This window comes from Cebus imitator, unplaced genomic scaffold, assembly GCF_001604975.1.
Source record: "Cebus imitator isolate Cc_AM_T3 unplaced genomic scaffold, Cebus_imitator-1.0 Scaffold638, whole genome shotgun sequence".
Lineage (NCBI taxonomy): Eukaryota > Metazoa > Chordata > Mammalia > Primates > Cebidae > Cebus > Cebus imitator.
This window is the reverse complement of record NW_016107953.1, coordinates 617,622-641,817: the sequence shown is the minus strand read 5'-3', so window position 1 is coordinate 641,817 and position 24,196 is coordinate 617,622. Positions and strand designations below refer to the sequence as shown.

The 24,196-nt window shown below is 53.3% G+C and overlaps 2 protein-coding genes across 3 annotated transcripts in view; both read right to left on the bottom strand.

The window, feature by feature from the left end:
- CEL (carboxyl ester lipase) overlaps positions 1-2,723 on the bottom strand; it is a 10,313-nt gene extending 7,590 nt beyond the window's left edge. Inside the window, exons 1-5 of the mRNA XM_017517567.2 lie at positions 2,660-2,723; positions 2,066-2,190; positions 1,824-1,970; positions 1,580-1,699; positions 229-353 (exon numbers count right to left, since the gene is read on the bottom strand). Of these exons, the coding sequence (XP_017373056.2) occupies positions 229-353; positions 1,580-1,699; positions 1,824-1,970; positions 2,066-2,190; positions 2,660-2,723 (581 nt within the window). The remainder of the gene's footprint in view (positions 1-228; positions 354-1,579; positions 1,700-1,823; positions 1,971-2,065; positions 2,191-2,659) is intronic.
- Positions 2,724-9,856: 7,133 nt separating this feature from the next.
- Positions 9,857-24,196, bottom strand: part of GTF3C5 (general transcription factor IIIC subunit 5) — a 20,522-nt gene continuing 6,182 nt past the window's right edge. For both annotated transcript variants that reach the window (XM_017517568.2, XM_017517569.2), the window contains exons 4-11: positions 17,645-17,840; positions 16,441-16,545; positions 14,378-14,492; positions 13,835-13,915; positions 13,515-13,612; positions 12,196-12,278; positions 11,410-11,552; positions 9,857-10,538 (exon numbers count right to left, since the gene is read on the bottom strand). In XM_017517568.2, the coding sequence (XP_017373057.1) occupies positions 10,369-10,538; positions 11,410-11,552; positions 12,196-12,278; positions 13,515-13,612; positions 13,835-13,915; positions 14,378-14,492; positions 16,441-16,545; positions 17,645-17,840 (991 nt within the window). In that variant the 3' untranslated portion in view covers positions 9,857-10,368. The remainder of the gene's footprint in view (positions 10,539-11,409; positions 11,553-12,195; positions 12,279-13,514; positions 13,613-13,834; positions 13,916-14,377; positions 14,493-16,440; positions 16,546-17,644; positions 17,841-24,196) is intronic.

The window sequence follows — 24,196 nt, the reverse complement described above, 5'->3', positions numbered from 1 at the left end:
AGGAAACTGGTTCAACCAGTGTTCCCACTAGGCAGCCCTCCAGGAAGTGGGGTGGAGGTGTGGGTTCTGGCCATGGCTGCCGGGCCTTGACTATGATCCTCAGTTTCCCCATGTGGAAGACGAGCCACAGCTGTGCCTCCTGTCGGCCTGTTTGCCATCAGATGGGAGGCCTGTCCGGCTCCTGGCAGGAGCGTACCCAATGCTCAGTGTCCCCGGAAAGTTTCACACCAAACTTCCTCCTTCCTGAGGGGTGGGGCCTCCTTTTTCCCCCTCTCATCTTCCAGCACAGGGCCTAGCTGGCTGGGTACAGAGTCGATGGCCCCACGCCCAAGTCCCCATAGCTCCTGGGACCCCTGCTGGTAAAGATCCCCCCCTAGGGACCCTCCACCCTTCCCTGTGCCATGAGGACTGCCTCTGTGCACCAATCTGTCCATCCCCACAAGAAGCCTGGAGGTTGGTGCTCATCTACCCGCTGTCCCTGAGGGAACTGAGCTGGGCAGCCCTTGGGCTTGAAGTCACCCCGTTGATACGCCTGGAGGGAGCTCCTGCCTGCCAGCTCTCCCTCTGGAGGGACCGGGATTCCCGTGTGGAGTAGCCCAGGTTTTGGGTTCCTGCTCAGGAAAAACAGGTAGCAGCTGTGCAACGCTGGGCAAACGGCCTGCCAGCCTCTCTACCCCCTTTGCCAGCCTCTGTACCCCCTTTGCCTGCCTCTCTCTACCCCCTCTGCCAGTCTCTCTATCCCCTCTGCCTGCCTCTCTACCCCCTCTGCCTGCCTCTCTATCCCCTCTGCCAGCCTCTCTCTACCCCCTCTGCCGGCCTCTCTCTGTCCCCTCTGCCTGCCTCTCTATCCCCTCTGCCAGCTTTCCACACTCCCAGGCCCTGGGCCCATTTCCCCTTCTATAAAATGGGAACAACCTCAACCTCAGAGAGGTTTGTAGGCGGGATCATCAGGCTTAGCAAACACAATTTCAAGAGGCCTAGCCAGTTACATTGGAATTTCAAGTAAACAGTGAATTTTTTTTAGTATGTTTCATTTTTTTCTTTTTCTTTTTTATTTTTTAAGACAGCATTTCACTCTGTCACCCAGGCTTGAATGCAGTGGCGTGATCTCAGCTCAGGCCAACCTCCCCCTCCCAGGTTCAACTGATTCTCCCACCTCGGCCTCCCAAGAAGATGGGATTACAGGCACACACCATCACACCTGACTGATTTTTGTATTTTTAGTAGAGACGGAATTTCACCATGTTGGCCAGGCTGGTCTCCAACTCCTGACCCAAGTGATCCACCCTTTTCGGGCTCCCAAAGTGCTGGGATTACAGGCGGGAGCCACAGCTCCTGACCCATATGTTTCAAATATCTCATGGGAGATACTTTCACAGCAGTTCTTGGCAGTTTATCTGAAATTCAAATGGAACTGGGCATCCTGTGTTTTACCTGGCACCTGTCCCCCTAGAAATGAGGGTGAGCGCCCGGGAACTGCTGCGGGGCTGTGCTGGGCTCTCTTCCTCAGCCTGGCCCCAAGTTTCCAGATAGGATTGAGCTGGGAGGAGACAGGACCTGCCCTCTGCTGGGCTCTTACCTTCGCGGCACTGGCCACTGCCCAGCAGCAGGCGAGGCCCAAGACAACCAGCTGCAGGCGCCCCATGGTGTGCGTCAGCCTCTGGGTGGCCCTCCCTCTGAGCCTCGGGTATTTATTGAGCTGGGGCCAAGGTCACATGCTGGGTCATGTGCTCTCCAACATCCCCTCCCCACCACTCACTCTGGTGCAGGGATGATCCACTTTCTCCAAAACCCACGGTGCACCTGTGCAGGTTACCGCTTACCTGGGAGCAGAGGCAGGTGGCATGGTGGCGGGCAGGAAGGGGGTGGCGGCGCCGGGCAGGGCGCACAGTACGCTGCCTTCTGGTTAGTTCACAGGGCTTGGCGTCACTGTCAGAGAAAATGTCATACTTTGTCTCCATGCCCTGCCCCTAGGTCCCCAAATGGGCTTCGCAGGGGACCGAGCACATGACTTCTGGGACAGAGAGGGCCACATGTTGCCAGGCACCCCTCCCATGTGGCTGACCTTATCCGTATGAGCTGCTCCTGAGGCCCACAAATCAGGCAGTCCAAGCTGGGTGCAGGTCCCAGAGCAGCACAAGGCAGCCTCGCTCAAGGGTGGGGAGGGGTCAGCATGCAGCCTGATGTGTCCTGGGTGGGAGGATGAAAGGCTCAGGGGGATGCAGTGGGGCTGGGGGTGGGGGTGTCTAGTCCAGCCTTGAGGGCTTCCCTGAGGAAAGAAAGGGCCCAGCCAAGGCCCTGGGGCTCAACCAGAGAGACGGAAGGGGAGGGAAAGGAGAAGAGGTGGTGGGAGGCGTGAGCACGAGGCGTGAGGTCGTGGAGGAGGAGGAGGCCACTTGTATTTTCTGTGACTGCATATTACTCCCGGAGCCAGGAAAGGCTATGAGTGGTGAAACATCCATGAACAACATCTTCAGATGGGGCCTTTAAGAAGCTCAGCCAGTCTGAAGTCACCCTCACCGAGGCACTCAGTGGCAGCTCCAGCCACTGCACAGCCCTCTCCAGCGGTGGGGACAGGTGGGAGCAGCCAGAGACCTCCCAGCCCCCAGGAGACTTGGAGCCTGTGCTTCCCACACTGACCACATCCCTGCTCTGCCACCCCTGCGGCTGCCCCCGGGGATCCAGTGGACCCCCAGAGCCACATCTGTCCCTCTGTCGACCATTGTAGCAATTCAGGAGCCCTAGCGGTGAAGGGAGGCTGGGGAAAGGCCAGAGGGCAGGAGGAGGAGCTCAGCCATGGGGAAGGGGCCTGCCCCAGAGCAAATGCCTTTGCCTCAGGCCTTTTCCCAGCTGCTCTAGGTCTGAGAACCTGCTGTAAACAAAGGAGGTAATTCTGAACTGGGAGACAGACCCTTTGTGCTCGAGGATATTCACTGCAGCGTTATTTACAATGGGAAGGAAAGGGGAGAGCAGAGGGGAGGCAGCAGGGAGAGGGAGAGGGTGGGGGAGAGAGCTGGGGGCAGGAGAGAGGGAAAGGAAGGCCCGACTTTTTAAAAATTGAACTTAGGTTCTGGGGTACATGTGCAGATCATGCAGGGTTTGCAATAGGTATACACGGCAATGTGGTTTGCTGCCTCCATCCCCCCGTCACCTATAGCTGGCATTTCTCCCCTGTTATCCCTCCCCAACCTCCCCACCCCCCGCTGTCCCTCCCCAGCCCCACCAACAGATCCCAGTGTGTGATGCTCCCCTCCCTATGTCCGTGTGTTCTCATTGTTCAACAACTGCCTATAAGTGAGAACATGCGGTGTTTGATTTTCTGTTCCTGTGTCAGTTTGCTGAGAATGATGGTTTCCAGATTCATCCATGTCCCTACATAGGACAAGAATGCATTGTTTTTTATGGCTGCATAGTATTCCATGGTGTGTATGTGCCATATTTTCCTTGTCCAGTCTATCACTGATGAGCATTTGGGTTGGTTCCAGGTCTTTGCTATTTGTAAATGGTGCCACAATGAACATACATGTGCATGTGTCTTTATAACAGAACGATTTATAATCCTTTGGGTATATACCCAGTAATGGGATTGCTGGGTCAATAATAGATACATTTTTAGAGCAGCTTTAGGCTCACAGCAAAATTAGAGGAAAGTTACAGAGATTTCCCATATGTCCTTCCCCTACCCTAGTCTCCCCATTATTAACATCCCCATCAGGGGATACATCTGTTACACCTGATGCACCCTCATGGACACGTCATAATCACCAGGAGTCCAGAGATTTCAGGTGTTTTGGGCTTTTAGAGACAGGGTCTAACTGTCACCCAGGCTAGAGTGCAGTGGCACAATCACAGCTCACTGCAGCCTTGAACTCCTGGGCTCAAGGGATCCTCCTTCTCCAGCCGCTTAAGCACCTGGGATTACAGGCATGTGCCATCACACCCAGCTAATTTTTGTATTTTTAGTAGAGACGGGGTTTTGCCATGTTGGCCAGGCTGGTCTCAAACTCCTGAGCTCAAGTGATCTGTCCGACTTGGCCTTCCAAAGTGCTGGGATTACAGGCATAAGCCACCGCACCCAACCTGTAACTTAGTTTTGGCCATGCTCTGATCCCCCTTTCTTTGTGTAACCTCAAGATGGCATCTAAGTTCTGTGCTTTGTTGGGAAGTTGGATCTTCATTTCAAAGGCTCCCGTGTATACACGTTAAACAAATATGCATGCTCTTTCCCCTGTTAGTCAATGTGCCCCATGCTAGTGATTTTGCAGTGGCCCTTCAGAAGATGAAGAGGAAAGCTCTCGCTTGGCCCCCGCAGTATCATCACGAAGTTTCAATGCTCTCGAAATCCCCTGGGCTCCACTGATTCAATCCTTCCTCACTCCAATCCCTTGAAGCAGCTACGTTGTCTGGGATATATACCCTGGGGTTCATTGTTGTGCGCCAGGAAAATTTAGGACAGGGCCAAACACGAGGAGTTTAGGAGCGGAGGTTTAATAGGCAGAAGTGAAGAGAAACAGCCACAGCTGTCTCTTCTCCAAGCGGAAAGGCCTGGTGGACCCAGATGCGCTGAATTTATAGTCAGGTTTGAGGAGGCGGAGTCTGATTTACATAGAACTCACAGATTGGTTCTATCAGGTGTGACGTTTACAGAGCACGAGGGGAAGGCTGGTGGCCCTGCCCTAATCTGATTATGCAAATAGGCTTTCCAGTTGATCCGCATCGTCTTGTCTGCTTGGTACTGTTCACATGGCTAGCAGAGATGGGAAGATGGAGCTGTCATCTTGAACATGTCTAGTCCCCAGTTCCTGTGGCCATTCACCCATGCAAGCTCCCAGCCTGCTTGTCTATGTGTGCAGCTCATAGAGGGGTTGGGATGGCTTACAAATCATAGGTGAATTCAAAGATTTTCTGATTAACCATTTGTTATTATCCAAAAACCTGGAATCAACAGAAAGGAGGGTCTCAGTGAAGATAAAATGTTGTGGCGACCAAGCTGCTTGTTATGTAGATGAAGTTTCATAGATGGCTGCCCTGAGAGACCATAGACGGCACATGTTTCCTACGTGGACCTCTAAAAGATGCTAAATTCTTCAGAAATGACCTGGTAAAGGAAAGATTCTCTACAGAAAGCAAATTTCCTCCACAAGAGACAGCTGTGCAGGGCCATTCCAAAATATGTCAAAGAAATACATTTTGGGGTAAAATATTTCAGTTTCTTTCATGACCTGCCATCCATCTGTCGTGTGATGCTATATTGTAGTCAGGTTGGAATTTTATGTCTTATTTCTACAGAGTCTGTCCTGTCAGTCTTCAGAGCTCTGTTGTAAGGCCAGTCAGCTGAGCCTGAATTCCAAAGGGAAGAGAGTATAATGAGGCATGGCCGACCCCTACTGCCCATCATGGCCTGAACCTTCAGGTTCCTTTGGGTCCCCCTGGCTGAGAGGCTGTTGCATTCAGTCAGCTGAGGGGCTTGGAATTTTAGTTTTGGTTTACAGCTATAAACATCTGTTTGCGGGTTGGGTAAATACTAAGGACTGAGAGTGCTGGATCACGTGCTAGGAGTGGGTTTTATTATTAGGAAACTGCCAGACCGTCTTCCAACGTGGCTGCGCCGCTTGTCATTCCCAGCAGCAACGAATGGGAGCTCTGGTTGCTCCACGTCCTCCTCAGCATTTGGTGTTTGGCCAGTTTTCTGGATTTTGGCCATTATTACAGGTATGAAGTGGTAGCTCACTGTGTAAATTTGCATTTCCCTGACAACATATGATGTGGATATATCTCATACAGAAATACAGATGGGGTCTTGCTATGTTGTCCAGGCTGGTCTTGAACTACTAGGCTCAAGAGACGGTCCTGCCTCGGCCTCTGAATGTGATGGGATTCCAGGCCTGAGCCACTGCACTGATCCTGGGATTATCTTTTCGGGTGCTTATCTGCCACCTGTTTAGCTTCTCTGGTGAGATGTCTTTGACCCATCTTGTAATCAGGTTGTTTTCTTATTTATTGAGTCTTAAGAGCTCTTTGTATATTTTGGATAACAGTGCTTTATCAGATGTCTTTTGCTAATATGTTTTTCCAGTCTGTGGCTTGTCTTTGTTTTCTTTGCAGAGCAGAAATTTTTTATTTTAATGAAGTCCAGCTTACGTCACACGAGGCAGAACTGCAAAGCCGACACAGGGCCCACCCGATGCTGCCGCTCCACAGCTGTGTGGCCTGGGCCTGTGTCTGCCTCTCTGAATTTCACATTTCCCCATCAATACCTTCACTCGGAGAAACTATGGATGAGAAGTTTGTGGCACAACAAATATTAGGGTCTACAGTTATTGTTTACAAGGTGCTGTAAAATAAACACTTCAACTTTGCTTTCAGGCAGAGAAACATCCACTTAAAAGTCCTAGATAGGGGCCAGGCGCCATGGCTCATGCCTGTAATCCCAGCACTTTGGGAGGCTGAGGCAGGGTAGATCACCTGAGGTCAGGAGTTTGAGGCCGGCCTGGCTAAAATGGTGAAACACTGTCTCTACTAAAAATACAAAAAAATGCTGGGCACTGTGGCTCACACCTGTAATCTCAGCATCTTGGGAGGCCAAGGCAGGCAAATCACAAGGTCAGGAGTTCAAGACCAGCCTGGTCAACATGGTGAAATCCCGTCTCTACTAATAATACAAAAAATTAGCAGGGCTTAGTGGCAGGTGCCTGTAATTCCAGCTACTCAGGAGGCTAAGGCAGGAGAATGGCTTGAACCAGGGAGGTGGAGGCTGCAGTGAGCTGAGATCACGCCACTGTACTCCAGCTCAGGCAACAGAGTGACACTGTTTTGTCTCAAAACCAACAACAAACAACTAGCCCAGCATAAAAATTAGCACAGCATAATGGTGCACACCTATAGTCCCAGCTACTCAGGAGGCTGAGGTAGGTGAGTGACTTATATCCAGGAGGCGGAGGTTGCAGTGAGCTGAGATCATGCCGTTACACCCCAGCCTGTGACAAGAGCAAAACTGTCTCAAAAAACACAAAAGTCGTGGCTAGGTTTCTACATTTGCATGATTAAAAAGTACCCCAAAGTTCCATCTAACTGTGTATCAGTAGTTGTTGAGAAATGCTGAGTGTATGATAAAATATATCGTTTGTTAAGAACAGTGGCAAGGAAAACCTAGCTGGCCTCTGCTAAGTAGAGAACTGCTCGGGCGTTCTAAAGCGGCAAGACAGTATACGAATATCATACACCGGTTAAAACAATTCTTTAAGCGTGGGGTATCTGACCCTGCCCCCGAGGGTCCCTCGTGGAGAAAACTTTTTAGTTTGTCTGTGATCAGTGGTAAGTGGGCACCAGCTGCCTACTTGGTATATTTTTGTTATGAGAAAATACCGAACATCTGTTTGTTAATAACCATCACCTGTTCAGAGAAAATAAATGCGTGGGTCAGGGACTGCTCCGGCCCTCAGCCTGGAATGCTGTCAGCCCAGGCTCTCAGCTCAGTAGGCTGCTGGCCCCCTGTATAGACCCACTTCGCTGTTCTATCTGGGTGTCTGCTTCTAAATTCCTTCAGTGCTGCCTGGGTGGGGGTCTCTATGGCTGAGCTGGTCTCGGTAGGAAGATGGCCTAATCACAGAGTGACTTAAGGGACCTGGAGGCACAATTGCATATTCGGTGGGAGAATTTCAGGAGAATGAGCAAACCGATCTTAAGTGATCCTTAGTGGATCTGTTTTATGATATTTATAATTTGTTATTTAAAATTCATGTACTTCGAATATGATTTATTACAATATCTTATATTTTGAAACTAGCATATGTATGTTCTAGGAAAAAGAACATAAGCAATTAGGCTAGTGCTGTCAGGAATCCAGATTTTCAGCATAGGCAGAAAAACAGGTGTAAAATCAGAGAAGTAAAACCCGACAATCTGACAACTGGGAAATACCTGCATGAATTCATACTTTATTATTATTTTTGAGATGGAGTCTCATTCTGTCACCCTGGCTGGAGTGCAGTGGTGCGATCTCGGCTCACTGGAGCCTCCACCTCCCAAGCTCAAGCGGTTCTCCTGCCTGAGCTGGGACTACAGGTGCATGCCACCACACCTAGCTAATTTTTTGTATGTTTAGTAGAGACAGGGTTTCACCATGTTGGCCAGGCTAATCTTGAATTCCTGACCTCAAGTGATCCTTCTGCCTCGGCCTCCCAAAGTGCTGGGATTATAGGTGTGTGCCACTGTGCCCGGCCTCATACTTTTTTAATTGGTTAAGAAAGCAAAAAACAAAAAACAAAAAAACGTATTTCCTAGCTCTGTCTCTTCCAAAGCCCTAGCAGTAAAGAAACCCCAGGAGCAACCACCATCCCCATGACCAGATTGGGCCTCTAAACACGACATTCACACCAACGAAGGAGTGCACCCTGGGGAGATGGCTCAGTTGGGTCCCGGGCAGGAAATGCCGGGTAGGGGCTGGAGCCTGCACCATCTTGGTGGCTGGCAAGTAAGGAAGGTGCCCAAGACCCAAGGGTTGTGTCAAAGGACTACAGAAGGCAACCTGAGGCTGCCCCTGGCCAAAGATAGACAAGCTGGGCATGAAAAAGCAAGCCTGCAACTGACAGATCTGAGAGTTCACCAGGAAGCCCAGGAAACACGCTCCCGCCCCTGCCTTCCCTGTCACTACCTCTTGCCAGGGCACTAATTCATTGTTCGGAAAACTGATAGAAGTGAAAGCAGGTATTTTCTCTCCTTTTCTGTCCAAATGGTATTTCAGGGTAATCGAATAGATGATGAGAAAGATTCCTTTATAGAATTCCGGCAGAGGGAACCATATAAATCAAAAAATCACCATTCTGCACCTTTAAGGAAGTAGTAGGTCCAGGCAATTACCAACAGCTGTTCAAAAGCCATTCACTAGGCTGGACACAGTGCCTCACACCTGTAATCCCAGCACTTTGGAAGGCTGAGGCGGGAGGATCTCTTGAGCCCAGGAGTTTGAGACCAGCCTGGACAACATTACTGAGACCTCATCTCTATGAAAAATGTACAAATTATCTGGGCATGGTGGTGCACAACCTGTAGTTCCAGCTACTTGGGAGGCTGAGGTAGAAGGATCACTGGAGCCCAGGAGGTCGAGGCTACAGTGAGCCCTGATTGCACCACTGCACTCCAACCTGGGCAACAGAGCAGGACCATCTCAAAAAAAGAAAAAACAAAAAACCCACAAATAAAACAAAAAACTGTTAGCTAAAAGACCAACAAATCAGGCTGATAACACCTAAACCAGCCAGTCAATCCTAGTGTCACCAAAGGGGCCCAGCAGACATCCTGTGCCTGAAGACCGACGCAGCCCAGGAAGAGACCTTGAACCTGCCTCTGGCTGAGCCTCCACCAGTCCACAGGAAATACAAGAGAGAAGGGAGCAGTTCAGCACCACACAGAAGCAGCCAGCCGATCCAAAATGGGGCCGTTCTCTAGACAAACGACCTCGTTTCTTCAGCGAATGTCCGGCACACACACAGGTGGGAGGGAATCTGCTGCACACACAAGAGGCACCTCGGCCAAGGACAACACAGGGAGCAGAGCCAGGCAGCAGGCTTGCTGGGCTCAGGACTCAGTGGCTTCATGCTGGGAAGCCATGAGACAGCAGGGCCCGCTTCCCATGACCTTGTCAAGAAGGTGTTCATTTAGAGAAAAAATGAGCCCCAGCCTGGAGTCCTCCTGGCTGCCCTCAACCCACCTGACCGCAGGTGAGGGAGCACAGGCCAGCACTGCCAGCATGGTCACTGAATGAACGAAGGAACAAATGAAGGGACTAAGGGGGCCCAAGCCCCAAGGCAAGAAGAGACTCCCCTATGGCTCCAACACTCAGTGAGAATCCGACTTTTCAGGAAATTGGTTTAATAAGAACAATTCCAGCAAGGCCTGGCTGTGGCCAAAGCTGCGCTGAACAGATGGGACCAGAGCCAAGGCCACTTCCTGCCACCTGGGACCACGCACCAGGCTCCCCACACTATCTCCACCACAGTCGGGACAGCTAAGCGGAGACTGCCGTTCGGCCTGGCCCCCAAGCTGCCCAGCTCCACCTCTGGCCTTTGCTGGTCTCAGCGTGAGAAGCACTGGGTGCCCACTCACTGGCTGGATGCTGGGCTGGTTCATGGGTGGCGGGGTCAGGACATGCCCTCTGGGGATGTCCCTAACCCCTACGGACCAGAGGCTGCACCAAGCAGTGGGGCACAGCCAGGGCTGGAGTAAGCTGCACCCTTTGCTGGGACACCAGCTCTCCTCAGAGGGCCTCCTAGGGCCACTGGGCACTGTGGGTGGCAGTGGGAGCCCTGGCTCCCTCATTAGGCCACACACCAGTCTGGCCTGGTCAGGGAGGCCCAGCCTCAGGCCTTGTCACACATAGTCCAGAATCTCTGTCTCCATCTCATTCTCACTGCCGTCCGATGGCTTGAAATCCTCCTCCTCCTCCTCTTCTTCCTCCTCATCCTCCTCCTCATCTTCCCCAGACTCGTAAGTCAGCTGCTCTTTCCCGCCGTCGGCCTTGGCTGAGCTGGAAAAGAGAGCTGGGGCCGGGGGGGACAAGGCCATGGGTGTCCCATGCAGGCTCTGGGGAGCCTGTTTCTATTATAAGGTTCTGAGATTTGAGCTCTGAAGAAGCTGGTGGGGAAGCATGGGGTGGAGGCTCCCCTGGGAAGCTGTAATTTAATGAGCACCCAGAGAAACACTGCATAGGGGAGCCATAGGCAGCTTCAAGGGCCTGGGGACCCCTGAGAGTGAACACACCATTTTCCCTGGGAAAGGGTCTATACCCTTGATTAGATTCCAAAAGGGGGCTGAGTCTGGGTTCCAAGCAGACCAAGAACCCCTGCTCCAGTCAGATCTGGGGGACGTGAATGGTGCAGGATGCCCCCTCCCTAAGCCTGAGAGGAATGCCCTGAGACGGGGGCCTCTCATGACTCTCCCCAGCCTCGTCAGATCCATGGCCCAGCAGATGCCGCCCTCCTCCCTTCCCCTGCAGCTGGCCCTTGCCCCTGCCAGGACTGCCTGTTCCCAGGAAGAGGCTGAGCCATGTGGAGCAGGAAGAAGACAGAGGCAGAGCCTGCACATGCACGGCTGAAGACGTGAACCGGAGTGAGGGTGGCAGGTGGAGGCCTAGCGGCAATGCTGCGCTGTGCACCCTTCCCCTCTGAGCTTGCCTCCTGCCCTAGACCCCAGAGCTGAGGGCCTCACCTGAGGCAGCCTCTGTGGGCAGTCGGGGTGATGCCAGCTCCGGGGCTGGACTCTGGCTCACATTGCCCACCTCCCACCAGGGCCAGGGGCAAGATGATGCCACCTGGGTGCAATTTCTCAGGAATGGGTCCCCTGAGGGATACCTGCTGCCTCTGAGGGGATCCCCAGGCATCCTGGCCCCCCTTTACCCTGAGCGGCTCTCACCAGGCCTCTTGGAGCGGATGGTCTGCCGGATCATGAGGGACATAGTGTCCCTGAGCTCATCACTGGTCTTGGGGAGGCACCACCCATCCCGTTCCGTGCAGGAATGTTCTGCCCCATCATTGCGGTGGATGATCTTCTGCAGCCTGGGGGTGGGGAAGAGGGGTGGGACTTAAGTCCCAGGGTGGGGTCTCTGCTAAGAGATGCCAGTGTTGGTTTTTGGCAGAGGCAATCCTGTACTGAGAAAAGCAGTGAAGTCTACAGAGGAACCTGAGACCAGGCTGTGTGTTTCCGGCTGGGGCCCTAAACCTGCGTGGTCCCCGGACCGTCACCCACACTCGAAGCGCGGCGTGTACCCTGGCACATGCTTCTGGTGAGCCGTGGCTTTCAGCAGATTTCAACATGTATTTGGCATGTTCCCATCTTCTCCCACCCAGTGCCCTCCCCCTGCAATTCTTTAAACGTCACAAAGAACAAGTTGATAAAAGGGTTCTGGGATCTGATGGGTCCTGGGATTAGGAACCAGCTCGTGGGCCTTCGTGTGGACAGTGGAAGAGGGGCAAGGACAGAACAGCAAGAACTGTCTCCGCGCAGCTCTGAGCCGAGGCTTTTTACAGGGAACCGCCTGTGAGGGCGGCCGGCACAGCAGGGCTCCCGGCAGCACCAAACTCCCAGATGGGAGAGTCTTTTTGCGGGAGATTATGGCCGACGTGAAGTGGAAGAGTTGTGAACACTTTGGTCCTCAGTCCCACAGGCCCCCATCACTGTCTCAGCGCCCCCCATACGTACTCTTCCACGTTCAAGTCGCATAACTGGTAGAACATCTGCCGATAGGGTGGCAGAGCCCCTTCCCGGAAGATGTAGATGGAGTCCTGGTGAGAAAGGGGGAGAGAGACAGGAAAGGTCAGCTGGAGCTCAGGGGTGCCAGCGTTGGAGATGCCATGTAGACTCCCATGGGGTCTCTCCAAGGAGCTGGCTGGTCACCAGGACCAGGCTTGGCAGACAGGCCAGAGGGCCAGGGAGCAGTTGAGGAAAAAAAACAAGGTCCAACTCCCTGGGAGGCTCTGGGAGAGTTAGAGGAGCACCCAGGCCCTCCCGGGGTCACTGGAAACGGTGAGCCTGCCTGCCCAGCAGGCACGGTGCCCATGGCATGGGGCTGGCACTAGCCTTTCGTCAGACTCTGCGTTCTGTGCCGCCTTGCACTCTGACTTCATTCCTCACCCACTACTGCTAAACTGTCATCCTGTGTCCCCTGTGGGTTGCCCTGACATTTTTTCAGGAGAAAGCAGGGCTTAGCAAGTGTTTACTCTCTCCCTACCCAGCTAGGTAGTTCTAGAGGCAAGGATAATAGCCTCACAGGAGAGGCCTCAAGGAGAAGGCAGGCCGCACAGGCTGTGACATGGTCACCCCTGACTGGGAAGACAGCAAAGGTCCGAAAAGCCTGGGGAGCAGGCAGGGGCCCCAGATGCTGGGGACAGCGAGTCCCTCACATCACCTGTCTCTGCTGCACTCGTCTCTGCCACCCGCTCCCTTGGCAGGTGATTCCACCAAAGGGGATGAGCCCTTCTCAGCCCCCGCCAGGACTGTGGAGCGGCTTGCGGGAACCTGAATGTGGGGACAGCTCTGGACACGACCAGCCCCCGTCAGGCAACCCCCATTGGGCAACCGCACTGACAGAAACTTGAGCCGGTGAGGCTCCTGCCACAGCTGCGGCCCACATGGCCTGCTCTGGCTTTGTCCTGCGTGTGCCCGATTCCAGTCATTCCAGCGGTGGTCACATGGCTCAGCAGGGGCCCAAGCTCCCAAAGGGCTCCAGAAGGACAGCCACACGCAGCTGCTGGTGCCAGGCTTCCCTCATGCTTGTCAACACCTCTTTGCCACATGTCCCCAACACCCACAGCCCCAGAGCTTTGCACCGAGTTCTTGCCCTCAGTATCTAAAGGCTGCCCCAAAAGCAGGCACGGTGCCAAGGCCCTGCTGGGCAGAGCTGCCCCAATCACAGCCCCCTAGGTGTCGCCCACAGGGTGCTTGGCCCTGAGGGGGAGGTCCTCCCATCCACTCCCGGCATCCGCTGGGAGCCACCCCCGCCCGGGGCTCAGGGCGCCCACCTTGAGCTTATACTTGCTGGAGGCTGCTTTCCGAGCACCGCTCGTCCCCGATGGGCCTAGGCCCTGCTTCAGGTCATGCATGGTGACAAGCTGGCTGGCTGCATGGGGACAACAGCAGTGCCTTGGCACACGCAGGGTGGGGAGGAGGTGTCTGTCCCAACCACCCTGGCCTGCCCTCTGCCTGCCCTCCCCCTCCTAGGGGAGGAATGGCTGGCAGAGCCCTGGAGTGACCCCCAGGAAGCACCTCCCCGTCTGGGTCCAGGTGCCCCAACTTCCTTGGCAAATACTCCTGACCCACAGAGGGCACCTGGCACACTCACGTGTCTTCTTGACAGTGATGGGGAGGCTGTAGTTGTAGGTGCTGCGCTTTGCTTTGACTGGCAAGTCGCTGGGGGCGTAACCTGCAGGCAATGGCAGGCGTGTCAGGAGGGCGGGCACAGGGCCTGTCAGCAAACCACACTGGCTTCACACTGGAGATGCGACTTGGGTCCATGGGGTCAGCTCCCAAGAGGGCACCCCAGGCTGCCAAGCACGCCACTGTGCTCACCAACGAATCCCAGGGCTTCCCAGGCGGGGTGGGCACTGAGGCTCTCACACGTGCCTGGCCTACGTCACAGGACCACAGGGCACCTGCAGGCACTCAGTGAGGGACGTGGTTCAGAAACCGGGCGGTCCCTGGTGGGGCTAGCACAGAGCTGCGACTTTTGTTTCCATGCATTCTGGATCCAAAAGAGTCTCGGCAAGGGGGCAAAAGGATTTTTTATTCTCCCCAAATGAAAAGATTCTTACTACAAAAGAGAATGCTAGAAACTGAAAGGCATATAGAGAGAAAGGCAGGAACCAAAGCTTTCAGGAGTTTTTACCGTGTTTCATTCCACAACGGATTCGGAAATCAAGGACTTGATAAATCTTGGCGTCTGGGTTTTTTCGGGGGTCATACCCGAATCGAATCCATAGGCTGCGCCAGGGGCCTGTTATCTGGAGACAGAAAAGGTGGGAATGTGAGGCGAGGTGAAGGCCCGGGTCCCGGGGTGGGGCAGAGCCAACACCGAGGCAGCAGAAGAGCTCAGGAGCTGGGGACAGGGCTGTCCTGTCAGGAGCTGGGGACAGGGCTCTGGATACCCAGCCCTGCTCAGCCCCTTTTGTTTTGGTGAGGGTACTTGACCTTTCCAAACCTTGGTCTTCCTGTCAGATGGAGGGAACAGGAACACCCTTTCTTATGGGTTCTTTTTTGTTGTTGTTTTGCGACAGGGTCCCACTCTGTTGCCCAGGCTCAGTGCAGTGGCACAATCATGGCTCACTGCAGGCTCGACCTCCTGAGCTCAAGTGATCCACCTACCTCGGCCTCCCAAGTAGCTGGGACTACAGGCACGAACCACCACAACTGGCTAATTTTTAATTTTTTTTGTAGAGATAGGGGCTATGTTGCCCAGGCTGGCCTTCAACTCCTGGATGTAAGCGATTCTCCCACTTCAGCCTCCCAAAGTACCGGGATTTTAGGAGTGGGCCATTGTGCCTGGCTTCCCACGGTTCTTGAGAGGATTAAATGAGATAATGCCTGTGGAGCCTTTACCATGGTTCCTGGCACATATTAAGTGCCCAATGTTACTAGTGGCCTAATCAATGAGACGTCTTCCATCCCCAAAAGGTGCTTTTGAAGTGCGTATTTCTAAAAAGCCAATGCCGGCTGGGTGTGGTGGCTCACACCTATAATCCCAGCACTTTGGGAGGCCAAGGCTGGTGGATCACTTAAGGTTAGAAGTTTGAGACCAGCCTGGCCAACGTGGGGAAACCCCACCTCTACTAAAAATGCAAAAAAAAAAAAAAAAAAAAGAGTTGGGCATGGTGGCGCGTGCCTGTTGTTGCAGCTACATGGGAGGCTGAGGCAGGAGGATCGCTTGAACCCTGGAGGCTGCAGTGAGCCAAGATCCCACCACTGCACTCCAGTCTGGGAGACGGAGTGAGACTCCATCTCAAAAAAGAATGAAAAATAAAATAAAATAATAAAAATTAGGGCCGGGCGCGGTAGCTCACGCCTGTAATCCCAGCACTTTGGGAGGCCGAGGCGGGTGGATCACGAGGTCAAGAGATCAAGACCGTCCTGGTCAACATGGTGAAACCCCGTCTCTACTAAAAATACAAAAATTAGCTGGGCATGGTGGCGCGTGCCTGTAATCCCAGCTACCCAGGAGGCTGAGGCAGGATTGCCTGAACCCAGGAGGAGGAGGTTGCGGTGAGCTGAGATCGTGCCATTGCACTCCAGCCTGGGTAACAAAAGCGAAACTCCATCTCAAAAAAAAAAATTAAAAGGCCAATGCCAAGCAGCACAGGTGCTCTCGGGCCAGGAGTCCCACGCGGCGGGGAAATCTTTCTTGTGCCCTACTGCCTGTTGCAGACCCTCGCGGTCATGCTTACATGGCCTCCCCTAATGTTCTGTGTGTCCCTGCAGCGGGGAAGGATCCCTTTCCCATTCACATCTTTGGGAACCTCATAACACCCATCCTTACGTGCTTATGGATCAAAGGTGGATCTGCCTCCCACTGAACCCCACTCAACCCCTCCCACCCCACAGGTGGGAGGACTTGACTCAGGGCTGCTGTGGTCAGGGGCTGGGCTCTGTAGCCCAACAGGCTACGGGGAGCAGCCTGGACTCAGGGACCTGAAACTTTCCTGGTTGGCTTTAATAAGCTGTCTTAGGGATGGTAGGATCGGGGGGAAGAAGGATGGGGTGCCAGGACAGGGGAGGTACTAGGTTGGGGGTGGGGCAGGAAGGATGGAGTCCAGGCCAGGGGTGGGTAGGAAGGATGGGCCAAGATGGGGGACAGGATAGGGGCTGGCTGCTCTTACTGTGGCTCTAAGACATCACATCAGGGATCAGGGAGCACCCAGGTGGGAACCAAGGCAGGTGGGTGGGCTTGACACTTACCATGTAATAGGCTATGAAGGGAAGCAAGACCTTGAGCTTGTCTGGGTGGACACTAATGTTGGCCTTGACAGCGTTCCGGGACCAGATGGGACGGATGTCAAACAGCTAGGGAGGCCAAGGGCAGAGGCTGAGATGAGCACCAGTAACTTCCACCCTTCTGCCCTGGACTCCCCAGCATGGTCTGGACCCCAGTGGCCCCTCCAGAGAGGAGCTGGTGGAGGGCAGGGGCTGGACACATAGGGCGTGGCCCTAGGTCCCACTGCACTCACACATCTGTTCCCTCGGAAGCCTGGGCTGCATGCCCAGCCCGTGCCAAGTGCAGTTGTGGGGCTGGGGCCCTGAAATGACCACAAGGGACATGGTCGCTGTCCTCATACAGCTCACAGTGCAGCACGGAGCAGGCTCAGGGGAGACATGCTAGAGTCCCAGGGTCCCCATGCTGCCCCAATATAGAGAACAGGTGTCTGAGGTGGGACATTGTCAGGGTTGAAGGGGACAGCCTGGCCTGGGGAGGACTGCAAAGGTCAGTGTGGCCACAGTGTGGAGGGCTGGAGGGCCAGGGTAGTGGGCCTCACAAGCCAGTTTAGGAATGTGGGCTGTGGCCAGAGGACAAAGAGGAGCCACTGACAGTGCCCCAGTTAAATCAATAAGAAATCAACCGATATCCACACGGTCTCTTTCAGAAAGACCTCCCACAGGCGCGCTGTGTAAGGGAAGAGCCAGGATTGGATGGCAGTGGTATGGCCTCACTGTGAACCTGCTGTTCATGCCTATGGGGATGCAGGCCTCCAAAGCACCTACAAGCCTAGGGAAGGCGGGCTGCCTGGCAGCGTGGTTCCAGCTCTAATGGTAAAAAAGTGCTGGGTCCGGCACACCAGGCGCCCCACTGGGTTTGCTGCAGTGAGTGACTGAATGAATGAGTTCAGTGGATCCCAGAGCTCCACGTTTGGGTCACACTGGAACAGTGCACACGTATTTTCCTTAAGAACTCTAAGAAACGTGTTCAACCTTGGGAATGTGGAACTTATATCGCCACAGCCTTTAGACATGACATCTGAAGGTGGAAATTTCCCATACACTAAGGAATGGGTTTTGAAAAGGTCAGTGCAGCTAACCCACAGCCAGGGACAAGGAGCAGCTGGATAAACACAAGCGGCCCACACAGAGGCTGGGGCCACCAGGCTGGGCGCAGCGTGGGACTCGCCTTCCTCAGCTCCTCCTCCACCTTCCGGTCCACGGGGTTGGTGCAGACTCTCCTCCACGTCTGGGCTGCAGCCTCCAGTGGCTGCTTGGGCACCTCCTCATCCTCAAAGTTGACAAAGATGGCATTGTGGGGGCGCCGGGCCCTGCTCAGGCCAATCAGGTTCTCACCCGAGATGGGGGGGTTGTTGTAGCCTTCCCTGGGGGCAGAGAGCACAGGTGAGAACAAGAGCACCAAGACCATCCCAGGCACCCGCCAGGCTGGACCAGGAAGGGAGCCCAGGAGCCCGGCAAGGTCCACGGCCACCATGTGCCTCTCCCTGGACATCTGTGCTGGGAAAGGACCCCAGAGCCAGCTGCTTAGGGAACCTGTATTCACAGAGGAAGAGACGCGGCCACAACTGCCTTTGACAACTCAGAGAAGCCCAGGGCCTGAGGCTCTCAAGCTGGGGAAAGAGCAAAAGGTCCTAGAGGCTGGAGTGCAGAAGAGGGCACCTGCCACAGGGCTGGTGGTCTCACAAGTGCAGAGTCAGGCGCAGCACTGTCCAGCCAGTGAAAAACTGGACAGAGTCTAATGTCCAGCACCTGGCAATGGTGAAATCACTCAAGGCACAGCTGCATGAGGGAACACGGCCCGCTGTGAAAACGGACAAGAGCTGCACTCACTGACATTTGCTTATATGCAATGCACTTATTTAACCCTCATACTAATCCTACAGAGAAGGGACCATTTTCTAATAAAGCAGCTGAAGCCACAGGGACTGGGAAACTTGCCCAGAGATGGAGCTCCCAGGAGGGAGCTGGGACTCCCATCCAGGAGCCTGGCTGGGAACATCCCATCACACAACTGTCCTGCCACCCAACACAGCAGGCCTCTGGCTCAGAAGCATCTCCACCACATGTAGGTGAAGGAACAAAGGATCTCACCAAATAGCATCGCTATAAAACAGAGGGCTGAAAGCCAAGGATTCCATTTGTCCAAACACAGAATGTCCAACACCGAGAGGGAACCCCAGTGTCAACTATGGACACTGGGTGATGATGTGTCAGTGTAGGCTCATCCACTGTGACAAGTGCCCCACTCTTCGGAGATGTTGATAATGGGGGAGGCTGTGGGGAGAGAGGGGGGCTAGGGGACATATGAGAAATGGCTGTGCCTTCTTATTTTGCTGTGTATTTAAAATTGCTCTAAAAAAAAAAATCTTAAGGCCGGGCACAGTGGCTCACACCTGTAATCCCAGCATTTTGGGAGGCTGAGGCGGGCGTATCACCCGAGGTCAGGAGTTCAAGACCAGCCTGACCAACATGGAGAAACCCCATCTCACTAAAAATACAAAAATTAGCTGGGTGTGGTGGCGCATGCCTGTAATCCCAGCTACTCGGGAGGCTGAGGCAGGAGAATCGCCTGAGCCCAGGAAGCGGAGGTTGCAGTGAGCCAAGATCGCTCCATTGCACTCCAGCCTGGACAACAAGAACAAAACTCCATCTCAAAGATAAATAAAGTCTTAAAACACACATACACACACAAAGCAGATTCTAAAATTGTCTCCGTGTGTTGGCACAGAACATCCTTAGGCAGGTTTTCCTCAAAATATTTGTAGTGGTCACCTCTTTAAGGTTGGACATCAAACTTACACGAAAGCAGGGAAACCACTGTAATGAACCCTGTGAGCCCGCTATCAGTGTCAACAACGATCACCACGGGGTTAATTTCCTTTCCTCTGAACCTCCACACAACCCACTATTCTGAAGTATAACCCATTATTTTAAAGTATGTCCTGGACATCATAGAATTCATTCGGGTGATTATCACCTTTTAAATGTGTTTCCATTTTATCTTAGTTTTCTACATGAGTACATACCATCGGCATACTTATAAAGAGTAACAGCAATTTCACCTTATGAAACAAAACTAGGAAGATGGGATCAAGTCTGGGCCTTCTTTTTAAAGTGCCTGCACTAAAAACCACACGGGACAGGTGAGCACTGTCCCGTTTTCAAAGATGCCCCAAGGAAAGCCAGTCGGACACCTTCAGAGCAGCCCACCTGTGCCTGACCCTGTCGGGAGGGGCCTTGGCTGCACCCCCAGCCCACTCCCCATGACAGCCTCAGGCTGTGGTCTGTGTCAACATGATTCTAAGTAGGTGTGGAACTGCTGGCAGGGGTCCAAGGGTGCTGATGGCTAAGTCAACAGGAACACCTCAGAGAGTCCCTGAGGAGCAGCAGGGACCCACCATCCTCCAGTTAGGAGGACCCTGTCAGCCCAGCCCAGCAGCTTCTGCTTCCCCACCTGGTTTGTGGGACGCTCAACCACCCCAGGAAGGGGCCGAGGAGGTGGTGGTGAGGTCTCCTCCCTGCCAGTCCTCACACACCCAGCAAGGTCAGCAGGGCAGGAGAATCGATAGCATCCCTGGGAGAAAAGACAGGTTCATTCCGTGTGCTGGAAACCGATAAGCCACATGGGAAGGAAGGGGGCCTCGGGGCTGGAGCAGCTGGCCCACCTCCCTCGTTTTACCCCAGCAGCTTGAGAACAGCTGCCCACTGGCACACAGGGCAGAGCAAGGACTTAGATGCTGTCATCTAGTGCTGGGGCGGCAGTGCAGACAGCGCTGTTTTCTTTTCTATATTTTTGTTTCTGACAAGAGTATGCTGCTTGTGGTGGGGAAAAAAAGGTTTTGTTTTTTGAAACAGGGTCCCACTCTGTCACCCAGGTTGCAGTGAAGTGGTGCAACCATAGCTCACTGCAGCACTGACCTCCCAGGCTCAGGCCATCTCCATCTCAGCCTCTCAGGTAGCTGGGCCCACAGACACACATGCCACCACGCTCAAGTAATTGTTAAACATTTTTTTGTAGACACAGGTCTCACTATGTTGCCTAGTCTGTTCTCAAACTTCTGGCCTCAAGCAATCCTCCCACCCTGACTTCTCAAAGGCATGCCAATAAGTAACTTTAAAAAATAGGCTGGGTGTGGTGGCTCACATCTGTAATCTCAGCTCTTTGGGAGGCCAAGGCGGGCAGATCACCTGAGGTCAGGAGTTTGAGAGCAGCCTGGCCAACATGGTGAAACCCCGTCTCTACCAAAAAAACAAAAATTAGCTGGGTGTGGTTGCGCATGCCTGTAATTGCAGCTACTTGGGAGGCTGAGGCAGGAGAATCGCTTGAATCCAGGAGGCAGAGGTTGTAGTGAGCCGAGATCGCGCCACTGCACTCCAGCCTGGGGGACAAGAGGGAAATTCTGTCTTAGGAAAAAAAAAAAAAAAAGGGATGATGTCATCCCCCGCTTCAAACTTTACAGTGAGTACAACAGACTTACAGAAAATTGTATCATTCTATATGCAAGAGTTTTCTGCAGGGAGGCAAAGTGACTTGATTCTTTTTAGTTACATGTTTCCGCAATTTGTTTTATTTTTCTAATAGGTACAATTTACTCTAACAATCACAAAAAAGTAGGGGGTGGTGGTGGTTGGGGCATTACAGATTAAACAGACTAGGGGACAGCAACCAAAGCAACGTGTGTGGCCCTTGTCTGGCTCCTGAGTGGCTTTTGAGAGAATTGGAAAAACCTGAACAAGGACTGGGTGTGGGAGGCGTGGGGAGCACTGCTAACTCTGCTGGGTGGGAGACTGGTATTACAGGTATTGCGGGTCTGTCTGAAACATGAGTCTTCCCAGTGGAAGATCTGTGCTGCTTGTTTCTGAAGGCAGCACTGTGCCACTGGGGGTGGAGAGGGCAGAATATTGCCCACTGGACACTCGTGATGGGTACGCGGGGGCTACTAAACAATTCGATTCTCTCCACTCAGGTGTGTCTGAACCTTTCCACAATGCTTCTCTGAAGGTAGAGAAGAACACAGCCTCTCCTGAGGATGAAGCCTAAGCCCTGGTCTTCACTCCCCGCCCCCATTCCCTGGCTCAACTGCTCTGGTGTATAGCAGCCTTCCTAGCCTTCCTCTTCACCTGGCTGGCTCTGTCTCAGTTCCAGATGTCAGCTCCTCTGAGGGCCCTCACTGCCACCTGTTGCCCCGGCCCACTGTCTTCCACTACGGCCCCACTCCCCGTGATCTCCTTAAGGCACCCAGCTATGTACTCACGCTCCATCTAGCTCCCACTGCCTGCGCTGCGCCCCAGCTGCTGTGCTGTCCGCGTCCGCCATGGACACCAGGCTTCAGGGAGTGCCCTGGGCCACCACAGGTGCTCGGTCAGGATGTGTTAAAGGAAATAGGCAATGAGGAATGAGAAAGTCCTCCCACCCCTTCAGAGAAAACTGCTCTGAGCCCAAAGTCTTCCAGACCTTTCTAGGCTTCTGTTATCACACCACCATTTATTTTTATTTTTATTCCACAGAATCTAGTCTTACACCTGCCTTTGTCATACAGCAAAGGAGCCACCCGGATATGGGTCCCATCAGTCCACAGAGTCCACTCTCTTCTTTTTCTTTCGTGTTTTGTTTTCTGAGGCACGGTTTTGCTGTGTCACCTGGGCTGGAGTGCAGTGGTGTGATCATACTCACTGCAGCCTCAAAATCCTAGGCTCAACCAATCTTTCCACCTCAGCGTCCCCAGTAGCTAGGGTTATAGGTGCATGTCACCATGCCCAGCTAACGTTTTCAGTTTCTTGTAGAGACGGAGTCTTGCTGTGTTACCCAGGCTGGTCTCAAAGTTTTGGCCTCAAGTGATCCTCCCACCTTGGCCTCTCAAATGACTGGAATTACAGGTGTGAGCCACTACACTAGGCCCAAGCCCATTCTCTTGAGGGCTGCATTTTTGGAAGCTTAAAACATGCTTTGGAACAATTCTTCAACAAACATCATCACCTGGGCCAGTTCTGAAAGCCCTTTTCAGGCCGGGGGCTGTGGGTAACGCCTGTAATCCCAGCACTTTGGGAGACCGAGGCGTGTGGATCATTGGAGGCCAGGAGTTCGATACCAGCCTGGCCAACATGGTAAGCCTCATCTCTATCAAAAATACAAAAGTTAGCTGGGTGTAGTGGCAGGCACCTGTAGTCCCAGCTGCTCAGGAGGCTGAGGCAGGAGAATTGCTCAAACCCAGGAAGCAGCGGTTGCAGTGGGCCGAGATCATGCCAATGCACTCCAGCCTGGGTGAGAGCGAGACTCTATCTCGCAAAAAAAAAAAAAAAAAAAAAAAAAGGAAGTCCTTTCTGCTTTGCTCATCTGTTTGTAGTAATCCTGCTCCCCTAAATCTGGGCCCACGGATACTTGCTGAGTGCCTCTCACCAGCCAGGCTCTGTTCTGGGCACCGGGGCTATGACAGAGACCAAAGCAGGCCAAGGCACTACTTCTGGGAAGCATACTTTACTAAAATGGCAAGCTTTTTTTTCATGTCCTTTTGTGTGTAATTTTAGAAAGTAGAGCACACAAAAATCAGGACAGCGTGGCACTGGGCCATGAGCAAAGCCTACAGAGCGGGAGAGACCGGGGCAGTGCTGCCCACGGGACCTGGCGCTGACCCCACATCTCGGCTTCCTTGTGTGTAGGATGGGGTGTCAGGAACCCTGGGGAATTGCTCCCAGGCTGGGGTGAGACACACTCACTGCGCTGCTGCACAGGGACGTGGAATAACTGGCGGTGAAACTGGTTAATACCATTCATCCCCAGTTGGGTATTTTCAACTTGTTTTCATAGTATTCAATCTTGGATTTTACATAAAGGAAATCCTATTCTTTCATGTCAGTGGGTAGCATTTGACAACATTTGACAAGGCCCAGGCCTACCTTTCCAATAGCCCCTGGGGTCTCTAATTATGTCAAGAAGGTCTAAGTTAAAGAATTCATGTCATCTGAATCGCATATGGGCTTGGGAGGACTGTGCACACGGGCGGTGTGGTGGTGGGTGGCGGGTGGTGGCAGTGGGTGCACTGTGAGTCACGTCCATGTGGCCTTTCATAGCTCTCAGTGAAGGAGAAACCCACTACTGATGAGAGTGAGTGCGTGCCTGACCTCAGGAGAGGCACTGTGCTCCAGAGGGGACACAGACCATTACCAAGAACAGAGCAGGCAAGAGCTGTGTACAGTCACAGATGCCTTGAAAAGGATGGCACTGGGCAATGGGCAGGATCAGGGGTTCTCTGAAGCGACCTCCAGCTGCACAGGGCAGACCAGGAAAAGGCAAACAGCTGGGATGAAGTGGAGCAAAGGCTTGGCAGGTGAGTGTGGCAAAGAGAGCAGGGCAGGGGAAGGACAGATGATAAAGAGGCTGTGAAATCTCTGCCAGGGACAGGGACGGTGAGGCCATGAGGAGCAAAGGAGGTAGGAAAGAGGCCAGGCACGCTGGCTCACGCCTGTAATCCCAGCACTTTGGGAGGCCGAGGTAGGCAGATCACACGGTCAGGAGTTCAAGACCAGGCTGGCCAACATGGTAAAACTCCATCTCGTCTAAAAAATACAAAAATTAGCTGGGCATGGTGGCTCATGCCTGTAATCCCAGCTACTTGCCAGGCTGAGGTAGGAGAATTGCTTGAACCAGAACCCAGGAAGTGAAGGTTGCAGTGTGCCAAGATCGTGCCACTGTACTCCAGTGAGAGACTCCATCTCAATTTAA